This window comes from Crocodylus porosus, unplaced genomic scaffold (genome assembly GCF_001723895.1).
Source record: "Crocodylus porosus isolate Cpor-Errol unplaced genomic scaffold, CroPor_comp1, whole genome shotgun sequence".
Lineage (NCBI taxonomy): Eukaryota > Metazoa > Chordata > Crocodylia > Crocodylidae > Crocodylus > Crocodylus porosus.
The window spans coordinates 23,200,346-23,213,537 of record NW_017728916.1 but is presented as its reverse complement, the minus strand read 5'-3'; the positions used below and the strand labels follow the sequence as shown (position 1 = coordinate 23,213,537).

At 38.9% G+C, this 13,192-nt stretch overlaps 1 protein-coding gene across 3 annotated transcripts in view; it reads right to left on the bottom strand.

Annotated features, from left to right (window-relative positions):
* Positions 1–13,192, bottom strand: part of HDX (highly divergent homeobox) — a 93,567-nt gene that overhangs the window by 67,770 nt on the left and 12,605 nt on the right. For all 3 annotated transcript variants that reach the window (XM_019536485.1, XM_019536486.1, XM_019536484.1), the window contains exon 3: positions 6,059–6,112. In XM_019536485.1, coding sequence (XP_019392030.1) covers positions 6,059–6,112 — 54 coding nt within the window. The remainder of the gene's footprint in view (positions 1–6,058; positions 6,113–13,192) is intronic.

The following is a 13,192-nucleotide window of genomic DNA, read 5'->3' as shown; positions in this document are numbered from 1 at the left end:
CTGGGGTGACAAGGAACAATGGTAATAAGCTGATGGAGAACAGGTTTAGGTTAGCGATCAGAAGGCAATATTTTACAGTTAGGGTGGCCAAAATCTGGACCCAACTTCCCAGGGAAATGGTCCTTACCCCTACCTTGAGCAAATTGAAGAGGAAGTTGGATAATCACCTGTCTGAGGTCTTGTGAACCCAGCATTCATTCCTGCTTGTGGCAGGGGGTCAGGCTAGACGATCTGTTCAGGTCCACCTTGACTCTAGCTACTATGAAACTATGAGCCCAGTTTTCTCTCCTTCCCAGGGCAGGGGGTCGGACTAGAAGATCTACAAGGTCCCTTCTGACCCTACATCTATGAATCTAAGCCCAAAGAAAATTCCAAAACACAGAAACCCCCCACCCCCCACAGGCATTTGTTTGGTATAGAGCAACATTTCTTGTGTTATTTGAAGTAAAGAGTGATGCATTTTGCCAGGTTGGTTATGTCCTTCATTAATTCTGTCTCAGGGAACAAACTCTACAGTGGTATTATAGGACTGACCTCTGAAAAAAGTTGATAACTATGAAACAGAAATTAATACTGCTGACATGGTTGACCATTTCTGCCTAATGTTCAGCCAGTGTCCTCATCCTCATTTTGCACTGCGGGTTTGTTCAGGTGAACAATTTCTTGCAGGTTTTTTTATTGATCCAACTTTGTTTCTAAGCAGAATTAGTCAATAGTGATGTTATAAAGCTAACCTGACTTAACATGATTTTATACTGACAAAACTGTATCCAGACAAGGAGAAAGGAATTTCATCAACTTTAACTATAAATGATTTCAAAAGCAATATATTTAAATTAGTGTTAAAGTCAGAGTATACAGACTGCCCCTAGATCCTTCTGAAATGCTATAAACCCCCAACAGTTTCATTCTGTTTTCAAAACTAACAACCTCCCACTCATGGCCCAACAACTCTACAATTCAGCTGTGCGTTGGATTAATAAAACCAAAATCTCCGTCTTTAACTTCTGGAATATAAAACAAGATTTTAGTTTTCTAGCACGTGTTCAGACAAATATAAATTACCTTATTCTTCTCTCCAACCTCATTGAATATAATATGCCTTGTGCAAATTCAGAGATGAGAAAGATGGAAATTGCTGTCATTCATTAAACTACTAAGTCTGCATCAGTCTAAAACTGCTTTCAAAGCATCTTCAATGGCATGGATTCAGGCTATTTAAACATCATCACAAAATTAACAGCAAAATAGGGCACTTAAAGTTTCTGGATATCATTGCATTTCCAGGGAGGACTGCAGTTATTGTATAGCTACAAAAAAAAGGAAGTATGACTTCGTATCAGCACATTTCATTTCTTGCAATGCAAGATAAAATCAAACCGTATATTTTTAGTTTATATAAACAACTAGTACAAAGCAGAAATAAAAAAAAAGAGGAAGGATTACTTACTTAAAATTATTTAAGATGTAGGAAAAGAAATTCCTACAATTACTGTAAAAAAAAAAAAAGGATGCGAATTACAGGTATAAATGTTTCATTCTGAGAGAGCTCCAATAGAGCAGCCTATGCTGCCCTTTCTATTAGCAGGACCTCTTTTCTTTCTTCCTTTTCTTTATTTTTTAAGTCTTATTCTGCACTTCTGAAGAGCTGTGCAATGCTATTTTTCACTCCACTGGGTTTGCCAGTTGCTCTTTAGTGACATCAGTGCATCATAATAACTCCAATGGCTGAAATTTTATTGCAATCTAACTACAGAAAGAATTGTTAACAGCAGATTTTAAGTTTCTCATTATTATGTTGTTTCTGAAACTGACTACTATAAATTATGAAAACTGTTGCAAAAAACAGATTAATTTCTTTGTGTGGTGAGGTAAAACCAAAACAGGGACATACAGACTATTAAAACCAACATTGTTAAAACAGCCTCTCACCTTCCTATCCTTTAGAAAACAGTTTATTAGGAGAAAGAAGAGTTGTACCAAGCCTCAGTGTTGAGAGCAGATGGGTTGTTTAATAAATGGAGAAAACAAACAGCTAGAGTCAAGAGCTTTTACTTAGTATGCCCTGCTACCACTCAGTAAGGTTTAAATCTAGGGACTACTTCAACAGTCCCAAATGAAACTCTCAGACGCACCTACACGAACATAATACATCGTGACACAGCATTTATGGAACATGGCTGTTCCAAAGGAAAGTGATGCCAGACAGCATAAAGCAATTACAATAGTAATAAAGCCAAGGAAAAGCTACAGCAGTTTGGTTTGATTCACAGATTTATTTTTTGGAGTGTATACTTGACCACCACTCAGGAAACAAGGGGCTTGCTGGAATGATGTAAAGCACAACTCGGATATTGCCCCTAAACCAAACTCCTTTCATACACAAATCTTTAATATGGTAAAAGGTGCTTTAAATTTAAGTTAGCTGGCCCATCAGAAAACATGCACTGAAGCTTGACTACAACAACTGACGCTCAAGCTGGTAAGTGGAGGCAAATATTCTGGGCTGTGAACACTCAAGCACAGTTTGTATTATTTGGCAGCATTACTACTTTTATTCAAGTGAGAATAATTCTGTCATATTCTGAGCAAATACTTCAGGGAAGATGAGTCCAAGATCACACAGTTGTGGCAAAAAATTTACAGATATAAAACACACAAACCATGCATGCATACATAGGTTTATTAAGGCAAGGTTAAGAAAAAAACAAGTTTTGGAAGATTCTTATGAAAGGGGCTAACAGCTGCTACAAAATGAGCCACTTCAATTTTAAATTAATAAAATACTTGATATATCTGAAAACAATAGCATCCACAGATGCATCACAAGCAGGTCCAAGGAGGTGATCATCCCCCTCTATGCCACACTGGTCAGGCCACAGCTGGAGTACTGCATCCAGTTCTGGGCGCTGCCCTTCAGGAGGGATGTGGACAACATGGAGAGGGTCCAGAGGAGGGCCACTTGCATGATCAGGGGGCAGCAGGGCAGGCCCTACAAGCAGAAGCTACAGAACCTGAATCTGTTCAGCCTCCACAAGAGAAGGCTGAGGGGGGATCTAGTGGCTGCTTATAAACTTGTCAAGGGAGACCAGAAGACAATGGGAGTCCCTGTTCCTCTGAACACTACCAGGGGTAACAAGGAACAATGGCCGTACGTTGACAGAGTAGATTCAGGCTAGGCATCAGGAGGCACTACTTACCTGTTAGGGTGGCTAGGAGCTGGAACCAACTTCCAAGGGAAGTGGTGCTCACCCCTACCATGGGGGTCTTCAAAAGGAGGCTAAACACCCACCTAGCCGGGGTCGTTTGACCACAGCATCCCTTCCTGTCCATGGCAGGGGTTGGACTAGATGATCTGCTTAGATCCCTTCCAACCCTACCAACTATGAAACAGATGCTATCAAGCTGGATATTTCATTAAATGGAATCTACTATTTCTTCTTTTCTAAATACAAAGCGAGGAAGACAAATCTCCAAGTAAACTGGTTGTGGAACTAAAAGAAATAACTTTCAACTTCTCTCTCCTCTATCTATAAACATGTTACTTTATCCCAGGAACTCTACAGACATACCTTTTCTATATTATGGACAAAATTACTAAATATGAAATAAGCTCATATTTTACATATTGTGCTATGCCACAAACTGTACAAAGGATATATTACCACTATCTCAGAAGTTTGTCCAAATTACTCCACGTACCAAAATCTGATCTTTTACTCTTGTTATACATAACCCAGTTTCCAATTAAGGAGCTACTTCCTTGCTATTTCACCCTCAACATATAACATAGAGACCCTCCTAAATACCACAATGCATGCATACTGCCCTCTTTCTGCTTCCATGTTCCTAGCACTAGTTTCTATTCCAAATGATAAACACAATCAATTTAAAGCAAAATGTTCTAGTAAAGACTTCAGTAAGTTTGTTCTAAAGAAAAGCCCACAAAACTACCAAAAAACTTTAAATTATTCAGCTTAACATTTTCAGAGAGTCCATATTATTAATAACCGTATCATCTTGATATTTTAAAATGCCATACGCCCAAAATAGGAAAGAAGTCTATGTTAAGTGAAAAAACTAATAACTTTCACAACTCAGCCTAGCAACAGATGTAGAACAGAAAAGAAAATTAAGAGAGCAAAATAAAATACAGGGCCACTTGAGAGGATGCAAACAAATAACGGAGGACAAAGGTGGCTAATGTCCTTTGCCTTTTTTTGCCTCACTCTTCATCAACAAGATTGGATGTGACCTTATGACAAATTTATTAGTTTAAAATCAGCAAGTTGATTGAAGCATAGGCCTGAATACAGAGAGAGAAGGCAAAACACATTTAGATAAGTTAGATGGAGGACCAAGGAAATTTATTCTACAATTATTATTAGCTAAGGCAATCTGAACTATTAGCTATTATCTTTGAGAATTCCTGGGAATTGGTGAGGTCTCAGTGAACTTACTAAGAGTTAACATAATACTTAGCTTAAAAAAAAACATGTAACAATGTAAGAGAGAAAGATAACGAGAGATGTCTGTTTAATTCCGATACCCAGAAAGATATTGAAAAAAAAAATTATTCAACTCTCACTCCACCAGAAACCAAGGGCTAAGATAAAAACCAGCCAGCATGGCTTTACCAAGAACAAATCATGAGAAATTCATGAGAAAAGTAGTGTGGAGGGCAACAAAAAACTACTACAGTTTTGTCATTCATGATATATGAAGGAGAGACTGAAAGAGCTAGAATTACTGAATCCAGAAGACAGAAGTCTGGGAAGGAAAAGATAACCTTCCAGTTACTTAAAAGGTTATTAAAAAAGGAGGACAGTAATCACTACTTCTCCACATCCACCAAGGGCAGGACAAGCAGTAATTGGCTTAATTTGCAGCAAGAGAGATTTAGGTTAGCTATTAAAATAAAAAAAAAAATCCACTTTCTAACTCTACAGATAGCAGAGCACTGAACAGATTGCCTAATGAAAGTGTTTTGTCACTGGAATTTTAAAGGAGCAGGTTGGGGGGGGCATTGAAGAAAAACCCCAAACCTGTCAAATAATCCATGTATCCTTGATCCTTCACTCAGAGGAGAGATCAGGACTTTATGATATCTTAAGGTCTATTTCAGGTGTAAAATTTCTAGAATCTTTATCACAGCAAGATTTTTCTTTAATTTTGGAGAAATGTTACCTGAATTACTACCTTTGACTTTATACTTTAAAAGATGTAAAAATACCCATTTAACCTAAATAGACAATTTTATGAATACTGGATTTGTAATATTTCATCACTCAGAACCCCTCCACATGTAAACTGTGAGAAAACATTGTTACTGCTCTTATATTATTAGTAGTATGGAAAAATAACTTTGAGTTGGGAAGGTTTGAAAGAAATGAACTTTCCAAGAAAAGTTTTATAGCTTCATGCTATTTTTAATTGACTTTTGGCTTCAGGACACCAATCTAATAGGTTTTGCCTAATGAACAAGTGTATTTAAAAAAAAAAAAAAGAGCAGACAGATAAAATTACACCCAAGATAACCGCTACACAGTTGGACTAAAATCTATTCCTCATGCATTTTATATTATATATGTACACACAGTCTGACTAACACAACATTTGTCCTCTTATAGGTTTAGTTTTTCCACTCTGAATTTTTGGGTCAAAACCAACTATTGTTTCATTTTTAATACAAGTCACATTAATCGACTCAAATCTTAAAGTTCTTATACATGAGAACACCATTCTCAAGGGATTCATAAATAATCCCATTCAAGCTAACGGAACTACAATATCGGTAAGGGTCACAAGACTGGATCCAAGATCTTACCCTTGGTCTTTAACTTTTAAAACAATCTTACAACAATCAGTGTTGTTGCTTAGTGGTTTTATTTGCAATACACCATTTGTGAATATTACTAACAATTAAAAAAAACTGTTTTAATCACAGAATGCAATTTGTTTTTCAGAGGGCATTTAAAAAAAACCAACAAAAACCCTTAAATGATTATTTCCACCTCTTCACTTGGCCCACTAGCTGCTTCAAGTGAAATATACTTACTGCTCTTTTTCTGGAACAACCTGTAATCCAAGGCACAGTAAGGTTTCCTGAAATCTGTGGAAACAAAAGAGTTTTATGGATAAGAAACAGGCTCAGCTTGCTAGTCTGGCCAGTAATATTGAGCTAGTAGGCAAATAATTTCTGCATGACTTCTGCAAGGGAATTCAGCTTCAAGAGCATATTCAGTCTCATAAACAGACACTCAGGTTTAGAGATTTATGTACAGAGAAGTCAGGTATAAACAGCTTTCCTATTTAAGAAAAGTACTTACATAGGTTTTCAAAGTATGTATGATGTTCATGCAAGTCATTTAACTGACTAACTGGAGACCAGAGGTGCGTAAAGTAAGCAGCGTTTATTCTGATCTGCGAGTTAAAATTTCAGGACTAAATTTATTCTTTATGACAATAACTGATCCTATAACAGCTTCTTTTTAAAAACCATTACATACACGTATCCTTCATACAGCCTTCACAGCAAGGACACCAAATTTCTTCTACTGAACTGGTCAAAATAAGTTTAAGAGTGAATCACCATATAGACAATAAAAAGTTAGCACAATACCCGAAATACATAACCAAGCCTCTCTTAACAATAATCCTGATCCCAAGTGTTGTCAAAAGTCTATAAACATCACTGTGCTATAGGTTTTCAGCAGTTCTGTACATCAGATCCTTACCATGCAGTGCTTTCAACTGAAGAAAAACAAGAAATACAGCCAACTTCAATATAACAGGATTTGCTGTGTGTACTTTTAAAATTATTCCCTCGAGTCGCTTTTAAAATTTTTTAAAGATTCTTAAAAATGGTGTTGAACCACTTAGGGGATTTACACTAAATACTCTGGGTAAAAGTACTGAATGCGACTTGGGTAGAACAGCACTTTATACCTGATCAATCCCTCTGGATAAAAAAAAATGTGACTTCTTAAAAAAAAAAAAACAAAAACAAAAAAAAACGTAATTCAACATGAGAAACATTATCAAATTTTGGTGCTACAATAAACACGGTCACTAAGAATACAAAGACACACAACTCTCTTTGTGACAGACATGAATAAACTTGAACATTTCAAAAATTGTTATACTGATCCATGAAAGATACTGCAGATACATGGAGGATTAAAAAACAAACAAACACCTGCCTGTAGCACAGCTAACCTTATATTTATTGTTCCATTCCGAGTTCAATATATAGATTTGCTAGGGAACTTTCAGTTGCCAAGGCAGGAATAGTTATAATAAATCACTAATGCAGGCAATATAATCATCTCCTAATAAAAACAGCACATACTGGTTTCGTCTGATTCAAGAGGTCTGGGGGCAATGATAAGCAAAGAAAAGAGTCCAGACTGCAGTCACATATGGACACCTGCATCAAAATAAAAGAACTGAAATTTATGGTCATCCAGGCACCTATTATGCATCATCCACCTGCCTGGTAAGCTCAGCCTCTGGGTAAACAGTTTGTTTCATTATCTCTGCAATGCTTTTGCCTTCAGCAACCAGCAGTTCTATAAAAGACTGGTCACCGGTTAACTCTGTCTCTGTCCCTGGGAGAGAGCAGATCTCCAGATACTGAACCTGCTGGGATAATCACTGAATTAAAAGTGAACAGCAACATACACCCTCAGTCTGCACAGAAAGGAACATGGGTGCCTGCTACAAGGAAAGTGTTGGCAGGCGGCCTGAAACCTAAGTGGGGAGCTCTTGAAGATGCCTCAAAGGAGACAAACCTTCATTTTAAACACCAGAACTAGGACACTCGTCTTCACAGAGCATTGTATCATAAGTGAAATAAGCTGACAATAAAAAGTGTCTCTGCATGATACATTTTGGAGGGAAGAGAAAGGTGTATTTGTAAATAAATAATTGTAATTCTCTTCTAGTGATGGCATTAGCAGTTTGTGTGAAACTACATTATCAAATGATAATAATAATCACAAAATTCCTTACTAACACCTTTGCTAGTTCAATGGTCTTCATAAGCAAAACAAAGTGAAACCCAGTTATATAAAAAAATTATTTAAAAAAGACATAAGTGACATACAGGTTCCCCTTGCTGTATGCAGGTTCTGTATGTGAAAATTCGCTCTTATGCCCTTTTTATACCAAAAATTTGTTATATGCGAGGTAAATTCACTCTTATGCAATCAGTGTGGTGCAAGCCCACAGTCATCTGCTTTGTGTGGTGCACTTTGGGAGTGACACGCACCCGTGTGCATCTGTGCTCCTCTCTCGCTGTCTGTGAAACATGTTTCTGTAGTTGCCATCCCCATTATGATAGTGCCCTGTGCTTGTGTGTACTGTCTGCTGTTGGTGAGTACCAAAATTGTCTTGTAAAAGTGGTAGAAATGGGTCTGGGGGTCAGTACAGTCGAGGTCTTGGAATGTATCCCTGTTTGTTACATTGTATGCAAATTCGAGTTATGCGCTGTTTTCCACGAATGCACGTTCAGCATAAAGCGAGGGAAACCTGTATTGCTCATACCTGTGAACCTTAGAGTTCAGCTCTTAAAATGCTATCCCATTCATGCCACACCTGGCTGCAAAGTTACTTTCTTATGAATCAAAATTATTATTATACACAATAGCATAGCACAGGATTTAACCTTAACATTCAAAGCACAGAAGATGAAAGCAAAAAAGGAGAACCCCATGTTCATTTAAAACGACCTAAAAAGCCCACATTTTCCATGAAGAAGCATTATTTCACAGGACTTTTCTTCTCTAACACTGAAGGCAGACATTAATTTAGCCCTGGAAGTCATGCAACTGGGTAAAATTGCCTCTATTATTTAAGAAGTCTGAAGACAAACCAACTACTTATTTTAATAGTGTAGCCTATGCATTTGTCAGCAATTTACTGCTCAAATTATTGCAAAGAACCTTTTGTGACATAAAAATTGATGACTTTATTAAATTCATTCTTAGATTGGAATAACATGAATTTGATTAGTTGAAACAATTTAAGGAGTTATGACTAATTGTTAATAAAATGCCATACCAGTGTTCGACAGCAATGAATTAATCCAGGCACAAATCATATACTTCTGGCTCTCAATTGTTAGAACAGTGGAGCATTTGAACAATCAGGTTTAATCTGTTTATGAAATCTGGAGGATTTCCCAGGAGTTTAAAACAAAGGATTTTCATTCCCAGGTTGATGGATAAATCAGTCAACACTTGAGCAGTAAAATGAACTAATTGACTCCATATCCGGAGGGTCATACTGCACAAGTCTAAAAAACATTCTTTTTTGCATTTTCTTCAAAGCCTTTCTAAAAAACAAAACAAAACTAAGCAATGAAAAACAAGACATTGGAAAGCTATAACCAAAATCTGGTTTAATGTTCCCACAAACTTTTAATTTGCAAAAGTCATATTAAGTTACAAATACTCATAGAAATGGAGTATTTTACAGGGATGACACATCCAGGCCCTTTGCCACAATGCTGGCATGACTTGACAGCTCTCTATGAATATCTTTCTGCTAAGAACTCCACGATGTAGGGAAATACCAGGGATTGGATAGGTTCCTGGCTTCCTAGGGAGCATTATTTAATTATGTTACATGTTACCCAAGGGTGATAGAGTAACCAAACTCTAAAATACGTGCCTTTTGATTTTAGATGTTAAACCAGGGGTATGCAACCCCTGGCATGGGTGCCAGAGCATTGGAATGCAAAGGCATTTTGCTTGACACACGTGCCTCAGGGCAGATGGCAGGGAAGGGGTCGGGGCTGAGCTGCCACAACAAGGATAGGGCCTTTTGCAGTTCTCCCACTGTCCACCCCTGCACATCAACATCAAAGTCAAGGGTGTTTTTGGCGCACTGTCCAAAAATGTTGCCACCCCACATTAAACTATATTTTGGAGATGGATACTTATCACATGAGTCCATTTGAGAAAACAGCCACATAAATTTGCTTCACCCTGATTTACAGAAGTGGACCGGCAACATATAGCCTGTGGGCCAGATCCAGCATGGAGGACTGAGCAGTATGTAGCTATATTGAGCTGCCTGTCCCCTCTGCAGCACCCTCCAAAACAGGCCTCCCTCATGTCTTTTCCTTTGCCGCAGAGGGCCTGGATATCTGTGGGGAAAGTAAGCTCAGGCAACTTGAGCTGGGGATGGGGGTGGGGGGGACAAAACAGACCAGGTGTTCTGGAAGAGGTCCGGAAACACTACTATGTGACAGGATGCTCAAATATCAATATTCAGCTGGTTCCCAAGATATCAAGGAAACCTGTTCTACTGCTGCCATGTACAAAGCCATGCTATCATGTTTACCTTCCCTCCCTCTAAAATACACTACTGCACTCAAAGCTATAATTTTAGAAATAATTTTTCACCATGGACGTAGCAAAGAGCTGTTTCTCCAAATGTGGGCTCTTCAGGAATTGCTCATTCTAAAGCCAGGCCAACATTCACAAGCAAATGCACAAGAGTCAGAAATATAAAAGCAGAAACTATTTCTTTTCTGAGCTCTACCCACCAGGATCCATCTGCATATGACCCTTTCATTTCCTGACGTAACAGAAATATAGGGCAGGGGCAGGAACTCTAGAGTATGATTCATCTCCGTTTTAAACTCGTATCGGTTAGTTTTTCTGATGTAAAAATCTTAACGTCTGTACAAGTTGTAAGGATCTGGTCATTCCTATTTGAATCAAATTTACCCCACAGAACTGCAGACAGACTGAAGTGGCACAACTACCCAGACAAATGCAATATCTTCCAAAGAGGAAAATAATTCTGTTCTTACGCACAAGGAGTCTTCCCAAAGCGGGGAGTGTGTTCCTAGGGGAGTTCCCCTATGGAAGAAGCCACTAAATCAATAGTAAAATGCTGTTTAGTTGGAAAAGACACAGAGACTCCCATTCCTAGGATCAAAAGGATTCCTTTGAAACAGACTGATATTGTTTGAAATCCTTGAGCGGTATTACAAACATCCAATCTGTTTATGTAGTAGAAAAAAAAAAAACCAACTCGAGGATCCTAATGATATATAACATAAAATATCGTTTATGGAGAAAAAGGTGTTTCTCCAGATACACAGATTGCTAATGACCTAAGCTTCTAATAGGTTAATGAGAACTTTTGATAACCAGTTTCCAAAAGCCAAAGAGCAGCTAACACTCAAAGATTTATCACTGCTTTGCTGCTATGAGCCAAACCATGCCCATCAGCTACGTTTATTAGCAAGAAACAAAATCCATGTTAGTCTGAAACAGAAAGTCATCAATTTTTAAGCTGTTATCTGTACTGCTGCAGCTTTTAACAACCTATAACTAAATAAGTGTATCTTGACAAGCTTTTCTTTATTTTCAAAAATTTAATTTCTCTCTCTGGTAAGCAGCACTTGGTTTAAATAAAAGCTACCTAACTGCTGGCTGATCATTCTCAGAGAGAATAGCTCTCTCTCTTAAGGGATAAAAATGAACAGAGCAGCATTGCTTGCCCATAAGTATCCAAAACAGGCACATAAGAAGGGTTGCAGTTTCTCTGACAGAAGTCCCACAAACTAGACAGGGGTTATGTTAGCATGTAATGAGCCTTCAGAAGATTGAGTGCATCTTGCAATGAACAGTTGCACTTATCTGAGGAGCTTAAACTACCATATACAGTACAAGATGGAAAGGAGGGCACTGAAAGTTACTAACTTCTGGGATGCCCTAACAGGAGACTACATTGATAAATAAAGCAGCTGAAACCAATGTGCCCTCCAGAGAAAATGCTCAAAGCTATCGCCTAAATGTCACCCAAGAGGTTCTAAACTCAGGTTTCTATTTTTACGTCATGCTGGAAAGCACAGCAGTTGTGCCACTTGAAAAGCAAGTCTAATGCTTCCTGCAAGATTACCCTTTCTCCAGTAAAGGGATCTGTAATGGTCCCATGGTGTTACAACTATTGCTGGGCTGAATTTTGTTGTCATTACCCAGCAATCTGGATTTAATTCTCCTCAGTATCATGAACCCTGTATGGGGTTACTTTATGGACATCAGATGAAACATTGAGAATTTATATGCTCTCATTTGTATCTCATGCAATAAAAATGGCATGGGTCAGACATTACACATGAACTGGATTAAGTGATCAGGAACTGGTTTAAACTTGTAACAGAACAGATATTCAGTGCACATAAACCAATCTGAAAATGGCTGGAACTGGTTTGAGATAAACCTGGTTGAATTTAGTATCAGACTTAACTGATTTGGGTCAAACTGGTGTATGCAATATCTGTCCCAGACCCCTTGCTGGTTTAAGATAAACCAGAGTCCTCCAGCATCCCGGCATCCTCTCTGGGCTGGGTGGGGGACTCTGCAACACAGCAGGGCTGGCCTCTCCCCTCTGCTCCCTGGCTGGAGCTCCAACAGACACTGCAGGTACAGCAGGGTCTGCCCAACTTCTCCTTGCCCTCCTCTCTTCCCACCCCATGCTGCTCAAACAGGAAATCCCACCCCCTCTCCCATATCACAGACCCCAGCCCCACGGACCCCAGGCATGTGGTACACTAGCTAATGCCTAGAGGTGTCTGTGTGCATCTCTTCAATTTCACTGGGACAGGCAGACAGAACAGTGACTGCTTAGGGCTTTTTGGAGCTAAATCAACAGGTCAGCTGGTAAGCTGTTTAAGAAATTTGAACTAATGGAGAGAGGCTATTGCTGATGGGGTGATAAACACTGTTATCAGCCCCCTGCTGGCTTACTTGCCTGTCAGTTTGCTGCAGACAGTATAAAGAAGCAGGGAGGGAAATTGAAAAGCTCTGTATCTTCAGCAGATTCATGCACCCCTCCCTCCCTTGCCTTAGAGTATTAGCAGGGAGCTGGGGTCTAACAATACTCCAGCCCCTTGAGCAATACTCCAGTCCTTCCCTAATCAGAGGTTCTGCCAGAGCCTGGCAGTCCCCCTCAGCTCAGGTCCCTGCAGAAGGGAAGGGAGGGCTATTCTAATGCCCCCTGGCTTCTAGCCTGAGCCACTGTGGGCATGTGCCTGAATTTCCTCAGTCCACAGAGAATGTCTATCTGGTTACAAACTGGTTCAGACTAACCTGCAAAGATTGAATCAATTCAGGCTCAGGCTTTTTGAATGTCTGTTCCTAGCCTATGAGGGTTAGGGGCCTAGACGCTT